We start from the raw sequence: 23,186 nt of genomic DNA, 5'->3' as shown, positions 1-23,186 counted from the left end.
TAGTGTACTATATTTAATTTCATTTCTCAATTTTATAATTTTTATATGTGTTCTTGCCAGTTGACCTGGTCGTCGGTTGACTTCGAAGGCAAGCGGTGACTCCTCCTATTTCTGGTAGATTATGTGCTTATCTAGGATGTTGGAAAGCGGCTCCGTTGAAACAAAGGGGGCCGTACCTGTTGATTGCACTCCGACGATGAAGTCAGTACTGAGCTAATAAACAATGAGTAAATAAGATAGTAGTTCCAGTCTTAGAAATGGTGTACCTTTACCAGAGATCTCAACTCCCTTTTATAGGCTGCTTTTAGGTTACCTCATTGTAACGACCCCTCTCTCACCAGAGCCTTATCTCTAGTGAAATTAGGTTTGCTGGGAGGACATTCTATTACATTGTTACACAATCTTAGCACAACATCCGCACATAATATTCCTCTTTGAAGTGCACAATCTTAACAGCATGGCCGCTAGGGTACCAACTCATGTACCTGCGTTACGGGGCCCATCTAATCTGTAGGTGTCCTAGTCCTTTACGTATCATGCATGCAGCTTTCCCCTGAAAACCCTAGCGCAGGCCTTGGCGTCTTCAGGGAATACTTACTTGTGTTAGACTCAAATGTACTATACACACCACATGCATGCACTTTCTCACTGACTAGGCCTTTCATATATATGAGTTTCTACCCACACATCTATGGGACCCACTTACGTAGTCCACTATTGCAACCAAACCACCGAGCCGACGTGCTCTACAGGTGTTGATGTCAGATACCTAATGCGGATGTCCGAAGTCTAGTCCAGTACAATATGTAAAAAAAAAATATTTTTTTAATTATAATATTAATATTTATATATAAAATGTTCTAAAATTTCCCGTGCATGCAATGGATCAACGTAGATACTAGTATCTTGTAAAAGAAAGTAGAAAGTTGAATATGTGTTCCACATTTCTTTAGACTCTCAGCCATATACAATCCTAAAAAAATACATCATATATCTGTGAATTCAAAATTTACAATGCTAATGAGCTCTTCCTGGTTTGACTGTGTTTTGAGAATTAACTGAAGAGAGAATGGTTGTGCGATGAGCCACCAGTGCCATGAACAAAATAATTCACACCTTCGGCATACATAAACAGAAAGTAAACAGAAAAGAATGCAAATTATTTCATATTCCTATACTACATTAACTACATATTTCAACAGCCAAAAGAAATAAGCATATTAAATTAGCTTAACTAAAAGAGATAAAAGACCTTAACAGATTGCACTAAAACATAAGGGCAATTGAGTCGAAAGTTTTCATTAATGAAAAAGAGTTAACAATGACAATGAAGATTCTGTTCATTCTTTCCACTCATAGGAAGCTCGGTCAACAACTAAATAGTCTCCTCGGATATCCTTTACAACTCGAAGGTCATCATCGAGGTACACAGTATCAAACCTGCAAAAACAGGAGAGAAGCACATTACTAGAATAAAACTTCTCAAGACTCCTAACTCCTAACTTCAGACTGGACGAGAACATAAATTTTACCAAATTTTACCTCTTAATTATTAAAATAGATAAAATTTTAAAAAATTATTGAAATCACAATTTCATGACTTTAGTGTATTTGACGTAAAATTGTTCTAAGACGTCACAACTTTATTATAATCAAATTTTAATTAAAATGACAACTTTATTATTATCAAATTTTAACTAAAGTCATGTGACTTTACCATTTTAATAACTTTTAAATTTTTTACCTATTTTAATAATTAAAAGATAAAATTACATCAGATTAATTGAGTCTTTTTCTTTTACAAATTTCTGCCAGAGAAACTTGGGGTATAATTAGATATTAAGTAGGATAGGAGGTTCGGTAGAATATTAAAGTATTTGATTCTTCTCCATTATGTAATCCAAAAATACAGTTTAGTGTCCATGGTTGGTTTCAATGGTTATTCAGTATAGTGTCCATGAAATAGCACTCACTTATCCTTAGCCTAGTAAACTGTATCAAGAACATAGAAACATAATTTATTGTAAGTATTAAAGAACCCCAAACTAGATCGTGTCTACCCACTAAAAAAAATATCAAAAACCCACGCAATAGAGGAATACTAAACTCATTCTAATTATCATTTAATGATTTTCTTTTAGTCTTTGTGTGGATTTTTTTTGGAAAACTAACATCAATATTTCTTCTTGTAGTGACCAATTCGTTATTTATTTTTGAACGAGTTCAACAAAATTTGTTATGCAATTCATTAAAGTGATGAACCAGTATATATCAAAGGGTGTGCTTTAAAATTTTATTAAAACTCCCCAGCCAACTTTAAAGCAAGAGAGGAGACGTAAAATTTGGATTGGAGAGTAAAAAGGAGAAACAAAGATAAAATAATTATTCTTTTTTACAAGAAAAGATATATTAAAGGGTTTAATTATTTATAAATTCAAAATAGTCTATCATTAAGTACGGATTTTGACTAACCCCTATTTACCAATTCATCGTAAGGTTGTGTACCCTGTGTTGTATTCAATTGTGAGATAAATTCTCACATTGCACGTAAATGAATAGGTTAACTAATATATAAGTGAGAGAATCACAAATCTATTGTCCAATTAGAATTAAATAAAGTTTTCCTATATGAATTTTAAGCAAGTATGTCTTATTGTATTAAATGACAATATGATAGTACGTATTATACTGTAATATTTCTGTATTATGTAGAAGAAAGAAATACATTAATAAACAAAATATACGAAGGTAATGAATTGTATATTAATATTGAAATTATAATGGATATTTCATTTTCAACTCAAATTCAATCAATACAAAAGCTTTTGTTGCCCCTAAACTACAAACACTTGAGTCTCATCATTGAAAGTTATTCCTAGCAATCCTCTAACCAGGCAAGCTAACAATCATTTTTGTCCACATTTTTAACTCTTCAATTTAGTTTCTTTCTTCTCTACTAAGCAAAACCATTAAATTTGAAGATTAAATAAATGCGGAAGAATGAGCTTTGAAATCATTGGTTATCGTGTAAAGCTACATATGAGAATGCATATCAGACATATTCCTAAATAATTGGACTAAATTTTTCAGTTGCATTGTAAACATAAAGTACTTACCAACCCTGTCCAAATGGTGGCAATGGTATTTCCCAGTTCTTTCCACGTAATACTGCACTTGTAAATCTGAAAAACCATGTCAGTCATCAAAGATATTAGAATATTTCTTGTGTAAACATTAGAAATTTGAACTCATTAAGCAGTGACATCAAGTTTACACTTCAGTTATGTATGTGTAACCTAGAAACACTATCTACAATTTTGTCAGAATAATGAATATAAGAGACTTTAAGAATGAAAGAGATATAAGGTTGGTTTGGTGGTAAAAGTAGAATAGAGTTTAAGGAATGGTCGAATAGGCCATTGGTTCGATTGGCTCCCACTAACAAAAAAATAAAAAGGTCAGCAATTAACACCCTGCTATTGTCCTCTTTTTGAACAGACGAGTGGTAAAGCCACTTCTTAAGCTATTGCCCCAACTCTATGAACCACCATGAGGCTACTAAACTTTTGATTGATCCTGTTAGATATTGATATCAATTATACTCCCCCAATTCTATGAACCACCATAAAAGGACCATGAGGCATTTAAGCTCTTGATTGACCCTGTTAGATAGTATCGGTTATACGGTCTTAGACTCATAACGTAGTCACCCAATATACATTCTATGCTCCTTCTATGTTTGTTAGAGTACTTGAAATATGTAAAATTTATTTTATTGATAACCACACAAATTACATTTTTATTATCTCTATTTGTAACAATTAGATTCTTTAAAATAAACTAATAAAAATATGCCAAAATGAATAGGATGATTGTATAGATATTTTTTTATAATTATTATAAAGATATTGAGGATATTTTTATCCTAATAATCCATTATTTACAACACTCCTCGAGTTGATAAATGAATATCAATCAACTTGCCTACAAGATAGTAGAATCCATCATAAGGAAGTCCTTTAGTTAAAATGTTTTGTATATAAAACCCTATAAAGACATAAGTCATAACCACAATACCTCTGTCAAGAATATCATGATAAAGTCTCTTTTAATTTTAATATATTTGGTCATATCATGTTATACTCGGTTATGAACAGTGTTCATAGTTGACCTATTACCACAATAAAATTACATATGGATGTCAACCTTTACTTTAAGGTAATTCAATATGATTTCCATCCAAAATCCTTTGACTCACCTTGAGTAAGGCCTCAAAAATTCAGCTTCTACACAAGACCAAGATACTTTTTAGGATACCAGATTTTCTCCAAGAAACATAATGTAGCTAGAGGTAGATTTTTTGTTAGTAACAAAACCTACATAAGTATATATATCCAGAGTAAGTGTCTTTTTTCCTGAATAGTAGCCCCATTCCTGGACTTAACTCCATGTATTAAAGAATTTTGTTTTGCATGTGTCTTTCTCTTGGATGATGTATAAATTGGCTTACCGCACTAACAACATAAACAATGTCGGTCCCGTGTGATAAAAAATAAGTTTTCCTACCAATTTTTGAAATGGAGACTTTTCTACAGGAGAACTCTTCACTTCCAATTTTATGATCATGTTTGATAGGAACTCTTGAAGTTCTAAATCCCAGATTACCTATTTCTTTAAGAGATCAATTACATATTTTCTTTGAGAGATAAAAATTCCTTTCTTGGAATAAGCAACTTTTACTCTAAGGAAATACTTGAGTTTTCCCAAGTCTTTCATTTCAAATTGGGCCGCCAATTTTTCTTTTAAAACCAATTCCTTCATTTCATCATCCCTTGTAATAAGTATATCATTCTCATAGAATAACATTATAGTGATTATTTGTAACAAAGTGTTTTATGAATAAAGTATGATCTCATGCTTTGCTTGTATCCTAAGGACACCACTGTTTCTCTAAATCTCCCAAACCAGGCATACTTTATTCCTTCTACTATGAGTTTCAAATCCTGGAGAGATCCCCAAGTACATTTTTTTTTCTAAAGTTCCATGAAGAAACACATTCTTCACATCCAACTAATATAAGTCCCAACCAATATGAGTTGCTAGAGAAGAAACAACTCGAACTGTATCATATTTGCTATAGGAGAAAATATCTCCTCATAGTCAATTTCATAAGTTTAAGTCTATCCTTTTGCAACCATTTGGCTTTATATTTGGGTATTGTCCCATATGTCTTATATTTCACTACAAAAATCCATTTACACCCTAAAACCCTTTTGCCTCTTAGTTTGTCAACAATCTCCCATGTTGGGTTTCCTTCTAGTGCATTCATCTACTCTCTCATGCCTTGGGTTTCCTTCTAGTGCATTCATCTACTCTCTCATGCCTTCAGTCCAATGTTCACTTTTTACAACTTCTTAGATTGATGTAAGAATTTTGTGACATCAATGGCAACAATAAAACTTTGATGTTTATTAGAAAGATTGTTAGTGCAGACACATTGAGAAATAGGGTATTTGACACAATACTTTCACTTTCTAAATGCAATGGGTAAATTCTTAAGGATAGGGGTGATTTCATTGCAAGATTTCTTTTGTCTTGGCATGTCATCTTCTCCATTATTGATTATAAGGATATAACAATATATTTGTCTTTCCCTGCCCTATGAAGTGAGGACCAAACAAAGTATGCCTTCCTTCCCATTCCCTCTCTCTTTCGAACCAACCAAGGTCAATTGCTATCCCTAGGGAAGAGAATAATGAGAAGATTCTCTCTAACTTTTAGATTTGTCATGAAACTGTGATGCTTCAATAGTAGAAGAAAGAGGTGGAAAATATACCAACACTGCTTGACTTCCTGCTGACAACATTACCCAACTCAAGATTGATAATTAGAGGAGACAAAGTGACAGAGTCCACTCGTTCTTCCAAGAGTCAATAAATAACTAACAATAGCATACTCTCGCCATATGCAAGGGTGTATGACAGCAAAATCAAACTCAAAATTCAAGTCAATTAATTGCGAATGCACAAAAAGAACATTATTCATTATTGTTATTATCATCATTAAGTTCAATTATTCACCTGAAATTCACTCTCTGCGGCGACGCAACCTCAATACTGGATCGAACAAAGAAAACGCCATCAGGTGGAAACGTGATGACGTTGTTGAGCATTCTATTCCGAACATCTATGACCTGCAACACGTCGCCGGCTCGGCTTCCAAACAAGGGAGACTTCTCGATGATAAAGAGCTGCTCCTTCTCTGTCGTCCACAGCAGCCGCCACGTCGCCGACAGGGAATCGTCAGTGGTGACGGAACCAGCGCCCAGGGCGGCCATTGCGTCAATGGCTTCAACAATAGCGGCGCGCTTCGCGGGATCGCTCTGCGTCCGAAGGCCGCGGTCCTGGTCGGCTATGAGGGCAAGGAGGTGGTCCTTGGCGGATTGGGATTGGGTCGTGACGGAGGAGCAGGTGAACCTCCGGTGAGAGTAGCGCGGAGCAGGGAGTTTAGTGGTGAAGGGGTTGGGAATAAGGAGGGTGGCCATGGGTATGGGGGGATGCTAGGATTGAGTTCCATGGGGTCTGTGGAGGGAGTGAGCCTGAAAGAATTGGAGGGAAGATATTGTGGGAGCCACGTGGATATTAATTATGAGATTTTCCATTTCTGAATTCTTAGTAGATTAAGTGTACATTCCCATGCTCAATATTACAAAAACAAATATAAACAAATCTTAATTAATATTATTTATTTAAAAATGATTTCCATGTCATTGCTGTTTTTTTTTTTAAAAATTATATCAAGTTTTAAGGGAAAATAGTTTTAAAAAATAAATACAATTAATGGTTAAACATATTTTTAAAATTTATTCTTTACTCATTCACGTAATTTACGTTGTTTTCTACTTTTATTTACATTTCATAAATAATGTATTAAGTTATCTCTAAAATTAAGTTCTTATATAAAGTTATATTTTAAAGCATGCATATATGGAATACCTAGAAGTAGTTAGAAGTTACAACAAAAATGTTCACTCAAGTTCACAACGTATCAGCATGGTTTGCATGGGTAATTTCCAATATATGCAGTGAAGATCACTGTGATATTCAATTCCTACTAAAGTCAATATCTCTAGTTAGCCTCTTCATTTATTCAAGTATTATATGACCTTAATATTTAATGAACTTATATTTCTGATATATATATATATATAACCTTATTGTTAGAACTAGATGGTCTAGTAATTAACTATTGGACAACATGTCCACATAGTGCCCTCCAACGGTTTTAATGGTATTAATTTTAACAAAGTATTAAGTTCTGTAAAGGTTTATAAGTTTGAACGAAATTGATGTGATTATCCAAAGATAGTTTGGAGAAGAAGGACCTCTTTATTCAAGTTCACATTTTAAGTATCAAATATTAGGAATGTTCCGTCCGGTTGACCGGGACGTCTTCGTGCGCGACCTCAACCGCCAGCTAGGGACTCCTTCCCACTGATTGCCTGTGGATTCCTGCAAAAAAAAGAGGACAAAGAGGCGCCCTAGCGGCCGTGTGCACTCCGACGCTCAAGTCAGCCAGCAAGAAACACCAAAACTGTTCACCTCCGTCTCTGAGCACCGCGTATGGCACTCTGAAGGTGGTAAAATAACTGTGTGTTGTGTGTATGTGTTCTCTCTCTCAGGCAAAAATATTCCCCAGTCCCTTGTTCGTAACTGTTGAAGCACGAGCAAGCAACTAGAGAGCTCTCGTAAATTTGCCGAAAATTCCAACCCCCTTTTCAACATTTTCCGCGATATTTAAACTACCCAAGCATTTAAAGCGCCTTTAATTACAAACGTAACGCACTCAATCAGCGTATTTAATTTAGAAAACGCAGCGCATTTAAGACGTTGAAACGCTTGGGAGCCATTATAACACCTGAATGCTCGAAAGGGAAACTGTATTGAAGGACTTTAATTACCTGGTACCTGACTAAAGGGTGTTTCTATTCTGGCATGGTTGTGGTACACGTGGAGGTCCTCAGGACGCCATGACCCCATCTGGGGGCGTTTCTGCCCAGCTGGGGACGTTTCTACGTGTGAGTCCTCCTGCTTGGGAGTGCTACTGCGCTAGGGGTGACTTTTTGGGTGCCAACTCATGCCCCCAATTATCTAGTCACTTTACTTTGAGAGCGTATCTGCCTTCCTCTTGTACCCTACACCCGGCTGCCCTGGGCGTGACCTTCCTCTTGAGTCGTATCTGTCCCACAGGCGTCTCTGGGGCGGCAGGAGCACTTCACGAGTCAGGCTGCCCTACACTGGTACTATTACTATGGCCTTGAAGCCACCTTTTCCTTCTCTTTATCACTGCCCGGGTTATCGGGACCTGAGGCCTCCCCACGGCGTCGCTCCCTCCATGGTCTTTCCTACCCATGGGTATCGGGGAACCACACCGTGATTGCCTCGCTTTAGCACTGTTTTATCTGGCGACGCCTTGTCCGGGCGATGCTTCCTCTCGGCGATGCTGGCACTTGGCGTTTCTCCACCTAGGCAACGCCTTGCGTTGACTTTGGCTCTCCAGTCGTTGACTTTGACCTTGACTTAGTCAACGCCCGGATACGGGACGGTACACAAGCCCCCCAGTCTTAAGCTGAAGACTTGTCTTCAGCATAAAGACTAAAGCCTCGCCCACGCCGTCCACGTGCCATCCTGATGACGTGTCATTCCCTGCTGACTCAACAAGTCTCGAATTGTTGACGTGACACTCTCTGAACCCTAGGAGCGCTCTTACTGACTGATTGGACCTCCTCTGAAATGATGATGATAACACCTTTTGGGGCTACCCTCGATCACGCGCCACGTGGCCCATCTCACGGCCAACCTCTAGGGACCCTTGCGCTTCCCTGAGGCGATTGATCCTTTGACACGTGGTACGATCTCACGGCCCTCAGTTAGCGCCTCTTGAGTTGCGAAATGTAACGTTTAAGTTACTCCAAACCCCGCGCTCACCCTACTGTTACATTCATTCTCTCTGCATCTCCGCACTGTTCATCGCCTTCAAAACCCTTTTTCTCTGCAATCGCGATTCTCTCCTTCCTGCGCTCTTCTACTGCCTCCACTCCAATAGCAAAGGTACGATTTCGAGTGCTCACGACTCTTCCCTTTCATCGCATTAGATGATTTATTGAATTGCTTGGGACTGTTGTTATTCGTGCATTACTGCGTTTCTCCACTTCTCCTTCCTCCTCTGGGTTTTCTCGCGTGGGTGATGTTTCCTGGGGCTCTCTCCCCTTCCTGCCATGGCTACACTTGCTAAACCCTTTTTCCTCTCTTCTTTCTCCAGTTATTTGTTTACACCATGACGCGCGCGAACGCGGAGCCTGATTCCTCCCCCACGACCCCCAAGTCCAACTACAAAGCCTTTTACCCCTGGGCCCCCGACGAACTCCTGAGCGAATGCACCAGCCTGACTTCCTTCCAGGACCTGGAAGCTCACCGTGGGGATCCCCATTTATACAACTTTAACGCCTTCTGCCGCACGCACGACGCCCACATTTTCGTCCGTCCCGGCAGGCCTGGGGAACCTGTTTGTTTGGACGATAGACCTAGAAAAGGGAAACCCTTCTTCTTCATGTACCAGACCGTGTTCAAACGCGTAGGAGTGCGTCTCCCGTTCACCCCCTTCGAACGGGAACTCCTCACTGAAATCAATACTGCCCCCGCCCAGCTCCATCCCAACAGTTGGGCATTCGTGAGGGGTTTTCAAATTCTTTGTGGACATCTGGGTATCCCCCCTTCTGTAGATGTCTTCCTGCATTTCTTTGAGGTGAAGAAGCAGGGGAAGAGCTTCTGGGTAAGCTTTTCCGGAATCGCGGGCAGGATCCTCCTCTCCCTCTTCCAAAATTCTTACAAGAACTGGAAAGGGAAGTTCTTCAGGGTGTGCAGCGCCAAACACGATCCCACAGCTCTGGATGACTTTCCCCTTTACTGGACGGAACGCCCTAAACTGCTCAGGGCCAAAACCCTGGAAGAGCTATCTCCCGCCGATAGGGAGGTAAGCAAAGCCTTGGCCGGGTTGGGGATCGTTTTTGATACCTTGAAGCTGGTCGCTAGCGAGTACAATGCTCACGCCCTGACCACCTACTTTGGTAAGGGGGCTCACCCCTCATCTTTCTTGTTGTGAACAGCCTGCTATCGAACGTTTGTTCCCCCAGACTGTTATGCTCGTTTTATATCGTGCCATGTTACTTGCATTTCACGCCTCCCTGTGTGTTGTAATTTTGCATAGCTGCTTTGGTCCTAATTCTTGCTGTTTGGTCTGTCTTGATGTAGGATCGGTGATGGGCGCTTCTAAGAGAATGATGCTGGCGAAAGCAATGAAGGAGGCACGTGCCGCCAAGGCGGGCGCCTCCTCCACCCCTGCTGCCGATCCGGTTCTCCCACCGACTCTGTCACCGCCTCCTCCGGTCACCGCCGAAGCTCCCCTGAGTTCACCTCCGTCATCTCCACACAGCCTCGCAGCACTTCAGACTCCCCGCTCTCCTCTACCCATCGCCGCTGTTCCCCTAGCCGCGGCCTCGTCGCCGGCTCCAACCCCCCTTGACAAAGGGAAACGGGTTTTGGAGATTCTATCAGATGATGAGGACTCAGAAGGCGTGACACCCTTCAGAAGAAGAAAATCTGCGCGGGTTCCTCTTTTGGTAGAGGCGTCGCCCCAGGGGGGGAACCCCTTCCTGGATAACCCCCCGAGTGCGACCTCACTCCCTCCCATGACACCCCAAGAGGAAAGGGGCGAAGGCGCCGAATCTGCCCCGCCTCCGCCGCCGGCAGAAGCCATTGCTTCCCCTGCTTCCGTCGCTGCCGCCCTGATTTAATCGCCATCCCTCCTCCGATTATGCATCTAATGAGGGGCTTCAGTGGCGGGACTCTGCCAGAGGGCACCGACAGGAAGGAAGGCATGCCCTTCTACTTGGGGGCCTTCTTGGCGGTGGCCCTCGAATGGCGCGCCCAGGCCAGAAACGCGGTCATGCAAGCTCAAACTCTCCAGGCCTTGGAAACAAAGGCGACTACTCTGGAGGAGGAAATGAGGACCCTGGGGCGCCAGAACGAAACCTACCAAACCTCTCTGAAGCAAGCGCAAGAGTCCAAAGCAGAAACTGAGAGGCAAATGGCAGAGGCATTGGAGCTCCAGGCTGGCTTTTATACTCGTGAAGTCGCCCTCCAAGTCCAGGTAACGGGCCTTCAGGAATTGCTCAAAGCTGATGCAGAAATTCAAAAGGACCTGAAGGACCGTTACCGTGAGTAGGCTGACAAGACGGAGCGGATGGAGGGGGAAATGACCACCCAGGCCAAAGCTATGGACCTTCTCCGGGCTGACTACGACAAACTACAGGTCGAGGTCAGTCGACTTCGCGTTGAGAAAGAGGCTCTGGAGAAGCAGGTGACCTCTGGGGATGCCGCCGTTGAGGAGCTAGAGAAGGAGAAAAAGTCCCTTATCCAGGAGATGGCGGGTACTTTCGAGGAGGGGTTCCAAGAGGCTCTGACCCAGGCGTCCTGCGAGAACCCTGGCATCAACATTTCGAACTGCGACCCCACGTACCATGTCGTTGACGGGAAGGTCGTGCCCATGGACTTGGATGACTGAACCGCTGTCTCTCACCCGCCACCTTCACCTTCAAGCTTAATTCCTTTATTCTTTACGCTTGCCTTTGACCCTCTCTGTTTAAACTTGTAACTCTTTGAACCATCCGTACTCTTGCTACAAATTTGGGTGTTCGTATGATTACTTTTGTGTTTTTGCCATATACGATTCTGCTTGTGCGATCTTATTCTCATCTTTTGCCTTCTTATGCTTCGGTTGCTTTGTTTGCATTATACTTGCTTCTTTCGCTTCGTTGGGCGGCTTTGTATGACCGGGAAAGGTCGCGTGCCAACCCTCACGCCCGTGGAGAGGCTCACCTAGTGACGCCGTATCGTCCACGAGGTGTTTCTAACACCGAAACGGTTCTCTCCTTGATCCTTAGCCCCCGGCGCCCACGCCTAAGGAGAGGCCTGCTACAGCAGCGCCGTATCGTCCCCGGGTGTCTAAAACGTCGAGTGCTTTGGGGGGGTCGTTCCCTCTATGGTCTTTCCTTCCCATAGGTATCGGGGAACACCCTGCCAGCAATTCGCTGGCGTTTGGCGATCTTATCTCCCTCCACAGTCTTTCCTACCCGTGGGTATCGGGGAGATAACGCCAGCAACTAACTCTGCCTCCTTCAATTTCGTCTCCCTCCACAGTCTTTCCTACCTGTGGGTATCGGGGAGGCGACCCTGCTGATATTTGGGTTGGCGACGCCCGCGACCTCTCATGCCGGCGTCGTCCTTTTTGTCATTCCAGGCGACGCCTCGGGCGTCTCATGCTGGTGTCGCCTCGGGCGTCTCATACTGGTGTCGCCTCGGGCGTCGTCCCTAACTTGACATTGACTTTGACCTTGGGCTCGGTCGATGCCTGGGGGCGGCGAAGAGCTCAAGGCCCTTCCCGTATCTTCCACGAGGCGCTCCCTGTATAGCTGATGGGACATCCAGTCATTCAACCTGCTTTACGTGGCGTTTTCTGTATGGCTGATGGGACATCCAGTCATTCGATTTGATCCACGTGGCGCTTTCTGTATGGCTGATGGGACTCGTTCGATTTGATCCTGACTCCTACTGTGCCCCTGATCCCTTTCGACGGCGCATCGTACCATCAGGTATTCCATTGATACGACGTGTTCTGAGCTTAACCAGGGGTGCCAGGGCAACCCTTCCATCTACTGCCACGTGGGTCGATCGTGCGGTGCATCCATTCGCGTCGTTTGGCGCTCTAACCGCTTTATTTAACTCTTCAAACTCTGAAACTATCCTCATCATTTTCCCACTCTTCATAACCTTCTTACGTTCTCTCTTCTTGCACCCTTCTTTCTTGCACCCTTTCTTTCTCATGAAGGGTTGTTCCAGCATTCGCTCCCCTCGCTCGACTCTTGCATTTCCGGCAGTCCCTACACCCTTGAAACCCCTGATCTTGTTAAAGAATGTCTTCTCATGCTGCTTCGTCCAGGGTCAGTCCCAAGGATTTGTACCCCTGGGCTTCGAGTGAACTTCTTGATGAGTGTTCATGCTTACTCGCTACCAGGGCCATACGGGAGCACAAAGGGGATTCGTGTTCTTATGACCACCGGGCCTTCGTGAGGAGGCACGACGACGACATCGCTGTGCTCCCTTGCACTCTAGGGGAGCTAGTATGTGGAGACGAACAGGCCAACGATGGGGTCCCTTTCTTTTACTTTTACCAGGTGGTGTTCAAGACCATCGGAGTGCGCCTACCCTTCTCCTGGTTCGAGAAGGAACTGCTGTCTGAGATCAACGTTGCTCCGGCCCAGTTATACCCCAACAGCTGGGCCTTTATCAAAGCCTTCAACATTCTCTTCGGGTTTCTGGGTTGTGCACCCTCGGTTGACCTCTTTCTTCACTTCTTTGAGGTGAAGAGGCAGAGACACAACCTCTGGGTAACTCTCAGTAATGTACCCGGGAGAGTTCTCTTCACACCCTTCCAAAGCTCGTTCTCCGGGTGGAAAGGCCGGTTCTTCAAGATCTGCCGTACTGACCTGGTTCCCGACGCTCTGGATGGGTTTCCGCTGTACTGGGTGAGAGAGACGAGGGCCCTCAAAACCAAGCCCTTCAAGAAGCTGGCTCCAAGTGATCAAATAGCTTGCCAGATTCTTGCTGAGGCGGGAGGTTTTGACTCTGCCACTTTGATCAGCCTGGAGTTCAACGCTGGGACTCTCGAAAAGTACATAGGTAAGAGTCGCTGCCCTAGAAACTCCGGCCCTTGTTGTTTTCTGTACGTGCATGTCTTGCCTCATGGTATTTCTGACACATTTATCTCTCTTGGTGCAGGTTCGAAAATAAACCGAGAAAGGAGGACACGACTTACTCGAGCTCTGCGGGCTGGGAAAGGGGCTTCGCCTTCCTCCAGTGCTGATTCTGATGACCACTGAAAAGTGGCTTTTTTGTGACTTGCATGAGTTGTAATATTTGCCCCATTTGGGCTACTTCAATTGTATTGAGCATTGCTTGTAACACCAGCTTTTTCTATATCAGTTGATTTTTGCAACGTCACTTTACTTCTGCATACATTTTGCATATTGTGCGCTTTCCTTCGCCCTGCTCATCAACGGCGCCCGCCTCCATCCAGGCGACGCCTTCTTTCTTGGCGACGCCTTTCCTTACTTCAAACGAAGAAAGATACAGGCTAAAAACCAAGGCACTTCTTTTTCTCAAATTGGTTTTACCTTTATTAGGGTGACCTCATTAAAAAACCCCCGAGAGGGAAAAAGAGCGTCCCCTTCAACTAAATTGTTACATAACTGGTTACATAAGTCAACTGAAATAAAATTTTAGGTTGGCTGCATTCCAACTGCGCAGGATAGGACCTCCATCTAAAGTCTCCAGGTTGTACGAACCGTTGCCCTTAGCCTCAGTAACTCTAAAAGGTCCGGTCCACTTGGGAGACAGCTTATTCTCCAACTCGTATGGGTGAGCTTTCCTCATCACTAGGTCGCCGACCTGAAATTGCCGCGGCTTCACCTTAGAGCAATATTGCCGCTCTACTCTTCTCTTCGTCGCTTCAGCTTTTATTCTAGCTTCTTCCCTGGCCTCGTCTAGCAGATCCAGGTTTACCCGCCTCTCTTCATTGGATTCCTCCGCCACAAAGTTTTGAAAACGTGGCGAACTCTCATGTATTTCTACCGCGATCATCGCGTCCGACCCGTAAACCAAACTGAAAGGCGTCTCCATAGTAGAGGATTGAGGCGTGGTGTGATAGGCCCATACGATCCTTGGTACCTCTTCCGCCCACGCCCCTTTGGCTTTCTCTATCCTTCTTTTTAACCCTCTCAGCAGAACTCTGTTTGCCGATTCTACCTGCCCATTAGTCTGGGGGTGCTCAACTGATGCAAACACCTGTTTAATGCCTAACTCAGCACATAGGTTTCTCAACTGTTGACTGGCGAATTGGGTTCCGTTGTCGGATATCAGTCGCCTAGGTACGCCAAAACGGCACACGATGTTCTTCCACACAAAGTGTTGTACTTTGTGCGCTGTGATTTGTGCCACGGGCTCCGCCTCTATCCATTTGGTGAAGTATTCGATGGCAACGATCAAATACTTCATCTGCCTGATCGCCAGTGGGAAGGAGCCCAGGATGTCGATTCCCCACGTATGGAAAGGCCACGGGCTGTATATGGACCGCAACTCTTCTGGCGGCGCCTTGTGCCAGTCGGCGTGCTTTTGGCATTGCCTACACCGCTGGGCGTGCCGTGCGCAGTCCTCTTTCACTGTTGGCCAGAAGAAACCTGCGCGTATTACCTTGGAGGCTAAGGATCTTCCCCCTACGTGGCTCCCGCAGATGCCTTCGTGTAGTTCCGCCATTATCCTGGTGCACTCATCGCCACTAACGCATGTTAGGATAGGGTGAGTGAAACCGTGCCTGAACAGCACCCCATCCACCAAAGTATATCTTGCGGCATTTCTTTTGACTTTTTTACCCTCTTCAGGCTCCACTGGGAGAGCCCCATCCGCCAGGTATCGCTTGTAGGGCGTCATCCAGGTGTCTCCCCTGGCCAGAACGCATACCTGCATCTGCTCTTCCTCAGGCACACTCGCGTACATGCTGATGCGGGGCGCCCTCTGCGTATCTTGGGTCAAAGAGCAATGACTCCTCGGCCTTCCCCTTGATGTATAAATCTGGAGGACATCCACCCTGTTGTCTTCCACGAATCTACGCGGAGCTTTGAGAGTCTCCTGGATCACTGTCCTCTGTCTACCCCCTTTGCCTGAGCTGGCCAGCTTTGCAAGCAGGTCAGCTCTGGCATTCTGCTCCCTCGGGACATGTATCAGCTCAAGAGCGTTGAATGCTCCTTTCAACAAATGGACGTATTTCAGGTACGCCGCCATCTGTGGGTCCTTCTCCTGGAACTCACCCGACACCTGCCCCGTAATCAGCTGGGAGTCGCTCTTCACCAAGAGGTTCTGTGCGCCCATCTCCTTGGCCAGGAGCATTCCCGCTATCAGGGCTTCATATTCTGCCTGATTGTTGCTTGCCTTGAAAGCAAAGCGCAGGGCCTGCTCGATCAGTATGCCGTCGGGTCCCTCCAAGACTATTCCCGCACCGCTCCCTTATTGGTTGGAAGAGCCATCAACCGAGAGCAGCCACTGCGAACTCACCTCCACCTCTTGCTCACCTCCGGGCGACAGTTCCGCTATAAAATCTGCGTACACCTGCCCTTTGATGGATCCTCTAGGCTCGTACTGGATGTCGAATTCTGACAGTTCCACCGCCCAGCGCACCATTCTTCCTGCCACATCAGGTTTCTGCAGCACCTTCTGTATAGGGAGGTTGGTCATCACCACCACCGTAACGCTGTGGAAGTAATGACGGAGCCTCCTGGCAGAAAATACTACCGCTAGCGCCGCCTTCTCTAGCGCTTGGTTGACCGGGACGTCTTCGTGCGCGACCTCAACCGTCAGCTAGGGACTCCTTCCCACTGATTGCCTGTGGATTCCTGCAAAGAAAAGAGGACAAAGAGGCGCCCTAGCGGCCGTTTGCACTCCGACGCTCAAGTCAGCCAGCAAGAAACACCAAAACTGTTCACCTCCGTCTCTGAGCACCGCGTATGGCACTCTGAAGGTGGTAAAATAACTGTGTGTTGTGTGTATGTGTTCTCTCTCTTAGGCAAAAATATTCCCCAGTCCCTTGTTCGTAACTGTTGAAGCACGAGCAAGCAACTAGAGAGCTCTCGTAAATTTGCCGAAAATTCCAACCCCCTTTTCAACATTTTCCGCGATATTTAAACTACCCAAACATTTAAAGCGCCTTTAATTACAAACGTAACGCACTCAATCAGCGTATTTAATTTAGAAAACGCAGCGCATTTATGACGTTGAAACGCTTGGGAGCCATTATAACACCTGAATGCTCGAAAGGGAAACTGTATTGAAGGACTTTAATTACCTGGTACCTGACTAAAGGGTGTTTCTATTCTGGCATGGCTGTGGTACACGTGGAGGTCCTCAGGACGCCATGACCCCATCTGGGGGCGTTTCTGCCCAGCTGGGGACGTTTCTACGTGTGAGTCCTCCTGCTTGGGAGTGCTACTGCGCTAGGGGTGACTTTTTGGGTGCCAACTCATGCCCCCAATTATCTAGTCACTTTACTTTGAGAGCGTATCTGCCTTCCTCTTGTACCCTGCACCCGGCTGCCCTGGGCGTGACCTTCCTCTTGAGTCGTATCTGTCCCACAGGCGTCTCTGGGGCGGCAGGAGCACTTCACGAGTCAGGCTGCCCTACACTGGTACTATTACTATGGCCTTGAAGCCACCTTTTCCTTCTCTTTATCACTGCCCGGGTTATCGGGACCTGAGGCCTCCCCACGGCGTCGCTCCCTCCATGGTCTTTCCTACCCATGGGTATCGGGGAACCACACCGTGATTGCCTCGCTTTAGGACTGTTTTATTTGGCGACGCCCTGGTTGGGCGACGCCATCACCTAGGCGACGCCTTGTCCGGGCGATGCTTCCTCTTGGCGATGCTGGCACTTGGCGTTTCTCCACCTAGGCGACGCCTTGCGTTGACTTTGACTCTCTAGTCGTTGACTTTGACCTTGACTTAGTCAACGCCCGGATACGGGACGGTACAAGGAATCACGAAGAAAATCCTTCTAAGATTGGTTAGTTTTGAAATAGTCTTGTTATTTTTTTTATCAATAAATAATAAAATAAATAAAAATGAATATTTCAGAACATCTACACAAATACTAAGAAACCTTACAAGGACTTACACAAATATGAAATACTCTTTAAACACCTCCATACCTTCTTGTGCCACCCCATACTAAATTTGAAAATACCATTTTATCCTTTTTTTTACCCCCTTGAATTTGAAATAATAAGCCTATGGATTATGTAATCCGGATAAATTCTGGATTACATAATCCGGAAGTCAATTTCATATTTAGAAAAGACTTCCAGATTATGTAATCCGGAAGCTAATAACACATCTGAAAAAAAGACTTCCGGATTACATAATCCGGAAGCTAATCTTATGTATAGAAAAGACTTCCGGATTATGTAATCCAGAAGCTAATCACAAAAGACTTCCGGATTGCATAATCCGTAAGCTAATTCTGAATCTAGAAAAAGACTTCCGGATTATGTAATCCAGAATATTGAAAAGGGTAGTTTTGGAATAAGAAAAAATTTATGGGGGTGGCACAAGAAGGTATGGAGGTGCAGGAAGAAGCAGCCATATGAAACCGTCCCATGCCCAGACCTTGGCGTGTACTACACAAAAAAAAAAAAAGCACAGACTTGGCAAGCACAAAAAGTTATGCTTAAAGACTACAACCCATCATAGTAACCACAACCATAATTCAAATAGATGATCTTCTTAAAACTGCACCTTCAGCTCCTACAACTCCCACCTTCCAACTCCAAAGGGGTATCACTCTTTATATACTTGCTGCTTAAGGCACTGGCACAAACTCTGCAACACCTATATACAAGGCACACAATTGCAGCACCAAAAGCTGTAGCTTATAGTATAAGAAAATGATAAAAAATGGTAAGAAGAAAAGAGGTTTCTTATTCTCTTATGTGTATGGTTACATCACTTCATGTATAGGAAATATATAGGGAGTTTCTCCCTCCAAATTACAATCTAATTAGGTAGGGATACTAATCACGAGATTCTATCATTATTAAATTAATTGCATATAATTGGGTACAATATTGTACAATATCATACAATATTGCATACAATAATTGCATATAATTTGATAATTATTATTTCCTTAATACTCCCCCTCAAGTTGGTAGATGAAGATCATGAACCCCCAACTTGTGTCGTAGCGTCAAAAATTGTTCCTTGCCTAGTGCCTTTGTAAAAATATCTGTGAGCTGATACTATGTCGGTACATATGAAGGACTGATTATCCCAGCTTGTAATTTTTCTCGCACAATGTGACAGTCTATCTCAATGTGTTTTGTGCGTTCATGAAATACTGGGTTTGCTGCTTTATGTAATGCCGCTTGATTGTTACAGGAAAAGTTGAGCTGGCAAGTTACATGACACCTTTAAATCCTGCAACAGATATCGCAACCAAACTATCTCCAAACAAGTATTGGCCATCGCGCGGTATTCTGCTTCCGCTGATGATCTTGATACGTTTGTCTATTTTTTTGACTTCCATGAGATAATAGAAGAACCAAGAAAAATGCAATATCCAGATACTGATCTTCGAGTTGTCTGACAACCTCCTCAGTCTGAGTCGCAATAAGCTGTTAATGTCAGATTGTTTTCGGATGACAATAACAATCCTTGTCCTAGTGATCCTTTGATGTACTTTAGGACTCGAATTGCGGCATCCCAATGAGGTTTCCGTGGATCCTGTATATATTGACTTAGGGTCCGAACCGAAAATGCTATGTCAGGCCGAGTAATCGTGAGGTATATCAATCGTCCCACGAGTCGCCTGTATTTGACTGGATCATTTAATAACTCTCCATCGTCTGGTGTGAGTTTTAGGTATTGTTCCATTGGAAATTTGTCTGGACGAGCACCTGTGAGTCCCGTATCCTGCAAAATATCAAGCGCATATTTTCTTTGGGACATGTAAATACCAGCTTTGGAACGGGAAAATTCAATCCCTATAAAATATTTTAGGTCTCCAAGATCTTTAATGCGAAATTGTTGTAATAGACAATCTTTAACACACTGAATTTCTGTCAAATCATTTCTTGTCAAAAGAATATCATCCACATAAATCAAAAGGACAGTAAATGATGAGTTATTCTGTCTTGTGAATAGAGAGTAATCTGTCTTGGACTGTTGAAATCCTACAGATTTAATCACATGAGAAAATGTTGAAAACCATGTTCGAGATGCTTGTTTGAGACCATAAAGGGATTTGTTGAGTCGACATACAATATTCTCCCCCTGTCGATGATGTCCGGGTGGCAAGTCCATGTAAATAATTTCTTGCAATGTGCCATGTAAGAAGGCATTTTGCACATCTAGCTGGTGAGTAAACCAATTTCTGGTTGCTGCAATGGTGAGGAGACACCTCAAAGTTGTTAATTTTGTTGTTGGTGAAAAAGTTTCAGAATAGTCGACACCTTCAATCTGAGTGTACCCCTTTGCGACAAGGCGCGCCTTATATCTGTCGACGCTACCATCTGAGTTGTACTTTATTTTATATACCCATTTGCATCCGATGGGTTTCTGCCCAACGGGTAACGATGTCAAGGTCCACGTTTGATTTAGATGCAAGGCGAAAAGCTCTTCGTCCATTGCTTTTTGCCAATTTGGATCAAGGATAGCTTGAGCATAAGTGTGAGGTTCTTTGGTGGTTGTGATGTTAGGAAGATATGAACTATGTGTAGAAGAAAATCGTGAATTAGAAAGAAAATGATGCATAGGATACCTGGTTCCATTCGACCGGTCTTGGGCAGTGGTCGAATGATTGGCTTGGGATCCTGTTACGTAGTCTTGAAGCCAGGAAGGTGGGGTTGATGTGCGACTGGATTGTCGAACATGAAGGTCGGTTGGAGAAGGTTTGGTAATGGGTGTTAGACTTCTTGGCATGGGAGAAGAAGGTTGGTCTACTGGAGGTTCAGGTGTATTATGACGAGTAGGAGAAGAAGGTTGGTTTGGTGGAGGTTCAGGTGCATTGTGACGAGTAGGAGAAGAGAGTTGGTTTGATGGAGGTTCATGTGTATTGTGACGAGTAGGAGAAGAAGGTTGGTTTGATGGAGGTTCAGGTGCATTGTGATGAGTAAGAGAAGAAGGTTGATCGAGTGAATGTTGGACAGGAGTGGGTAAGTCAATGTCAATAGTGGGAAAAATACCTTGTAATGGAGGTGAGGATTGTGTCTGTGACTGTTGGCAGAATGGGAAAACATTTTCATGGAAGATGACATCCCGACTTGTAAAAAAAGTGCCTGCATCTATATCAAATAATTTGTATGCTTTTTGACTGTGAGGATAACCAATGAATATGCATTGTCGGGCGTGCGGATCAAATTTTTGCTTAGGTGAAACAACAGTTGCGTAACAGAGGCAACCAAAAGTTTTTAGGTGAGAAAGTGAAGGTGATTGATTATATAGTAGCTCAAAAGGTGATTTATTTTTTAGTAAAGGTGATGGCAAGCGATTAATGATATATGTGGCGGTTAAAACGCATTCTCCCCAAAATTCTAATGGCAAATTGGACTGAAATAGGAGGGCTCGTGCTGTGTTTAAAACGTGTCTATGTTTGCGTTCTACTACTCCATTTTGTTGAGGAGTGTAGACACAAGTGCGTTGACATTCAATACCTTTTTAGAGAAAAAAAATCATACATTGAAATAAATTTCAGTCCGTTGTCAACGCGGATGGTTTTAATAGATGCCTGAAATTGATTTTGTGCAAATGTAATGAATGACTCTAAGAGATGTTGGGTTTCAGATTTGTGATTCATAAGAAATAGCCAAGTACATCTAGTATAGTCATCGACTATAGTGAGAAAAAAACGTTTTCCAAAATGAGTTGGGGTTTTATGAGGACCCCAAATGTCACAATGCAATAGATTAAATGGAGAATGAGATTTTATTGTGCTTAAAGGAAAGGGTAGCCTTGTCTGTTTAGCTTTGGGACAAATACTACAATTATTATGAATGGGAATGAGTTTTTTACTGATAGGGATAGGTAGTAAGGAAGATACAAGTTGTAGACACGCCGAAGAAGGATGTCCGAGACGCTTGTGCCATAAATCAGGGTCGATCGATATTTGAGATGCGTGGGCTTGGTTTGGAAGAGGGGACATGTAGTATAAGCCTGCGTGTTGTTTACCTGAACCAATCATCCTCCCCGTAGCCAAGTCCTGTAAAACGCAACCATGTGGAGTAAAAACGACACAACAATTTAGTGAATTGATTATCTTGCTAATGGACATGAGATTTAAATTAAAAGAAGGAACACAAAGAACATCTTTGAGAGTGATTTTGTCATTGAATTTAATTGTGCCTGTAGATGAGATGGGCGCAGTTGAGCCTGTGGGCAGATTAACATTTGAAATAAATGATGATGAAGTGTGTGTGAAAAATTGTGAATCAGATGCAATGTGATCGGTTGTTCCGCTATCCAAAATCCATGGTTTCATAAAAGCAGAATTAAAAGAGGAGTTATGAGCAAGCAGACCTGCAGAACTAACAAACGTGTCACTTTTACCGTTATTGTTGAGCGAGTAAATAGCCTTTGCCAATTGCTGAATTTGCTCAACACTGAAGCCTTGTACGAGGTTTTTATCGTACTCGTTACTTTCTTTGCCAGACATAATTTTTTATTTAGGGGATAAAAATAAAGAGGCTTGTAAGGGAACCAAGATCGGTGCTCTAATACCATATAAGAAAATGATAAAAAATGGTAAGAAGAAGAGAGGTTTCTTATTCTCTTATGTGTATGGTTACATCACTTCATGTATAGGAAATATATAGGGAGTTTCTCTCTCCAAATTACAATCTAATTAGGTAGGGATACTAATCACGAGATTCTATCATTATTAAATTAATTACATATAATTGGGTACAATATCGTACAATATCATACAATATTGCATACAATAATTGCATATAATTTGATAATTATTATTTCCTTAATATATAGAACATCTTCACGTGAAAAGAAACTAGCGCACCACACTTAGCAGAACCAAAGAACCAATGTTGCTGGCCCTAAAAGTTTAGCATTCCATGGTAGCATTGCCTTTCATGTGCTGCATAGGATCTCTAAACAGGTTCTGCATAAGCCTCTAAAAGCATGGTGACTTAAAGACTTCAAAGCCTCACCATTCCTTCTCTATTTATCTTCAAACGACACCTCCTGCATTCCATAAAGCCCCTTAACCAAGGCCATCTGCTAAAGGCTATTTTCTTTTACCTTAATAGGTTCGTGGATAAGCGGTTGACATGGAAGGCATGTTCTAGGTTAGGAAAGTGGTGTTGGATGCTTTGGTTAAGGTTTTCTCAAACCTTGGAAGAATCTTGGATGATTTTTGTGTGTAGTGAAATTAGTAAAAGTGTTCAATAATGTGGCTACGGTGTATAAGGTTGGGAATGATGTTTTCAGTTACTTTTTAATAAGGTATGGTGTATAA

The 23,186-nt window shown here is 43.2% G+C and overlaps 1 protein-coding gene across 1 annotated transcript; it reads right to left on the bottom strand.

The window, feature by feature from the left end:
* Positions 1-1,274: 1,274 nt before the first annotated feature.
* On the bottom strand, positions 1,275-6,604 carry LOC137826285 (probable plastid-lipid-associated protein 11, chloroplastic). The gene is made up of 3 exons (XM_068632195.1): positions 6,081-6,604; positions 3,117-3,182; positions 1,275-1,440 (listed from the first exon to the last, which is right to left on the bottom strand). The coding sequence occupies exons 1-3, from the start codon at positions 6,542-6,544 to the stop codon at positions 1,341-1,343; spliced, it is 630 nt and encodes a 209-aa protein (XP_068488296.1). The 5' UTR covers positions 6,545-6,604; the 3' UTR covers positions 1,275-1,340.
* Positions 6,605-23,186: the final 16,582 nt, after the last annotated feature.

Source organism: Phaseolus vulgaris, chromosome 8 (genome assembly GCF_000499845.2).
Source record: "Phaseolus vulgaris cultivar G19833 chromosome 8, P. vulgaris v2.0, whole genome shotgun sequence".
In the NCBI taxonomy this organism is placed as follows: domain Eukaryota; kingdom Viridiplantae; phylum Streptophyta; class Magnoliopsida; order Fabales; family Fabaceae; genus Phaseolus; species Phaseolus vulgaris.
Note: the sequence above shows the minus strand (reverse complement) of the source record. Positions and strands in the feature narration are given on the sequence as shown.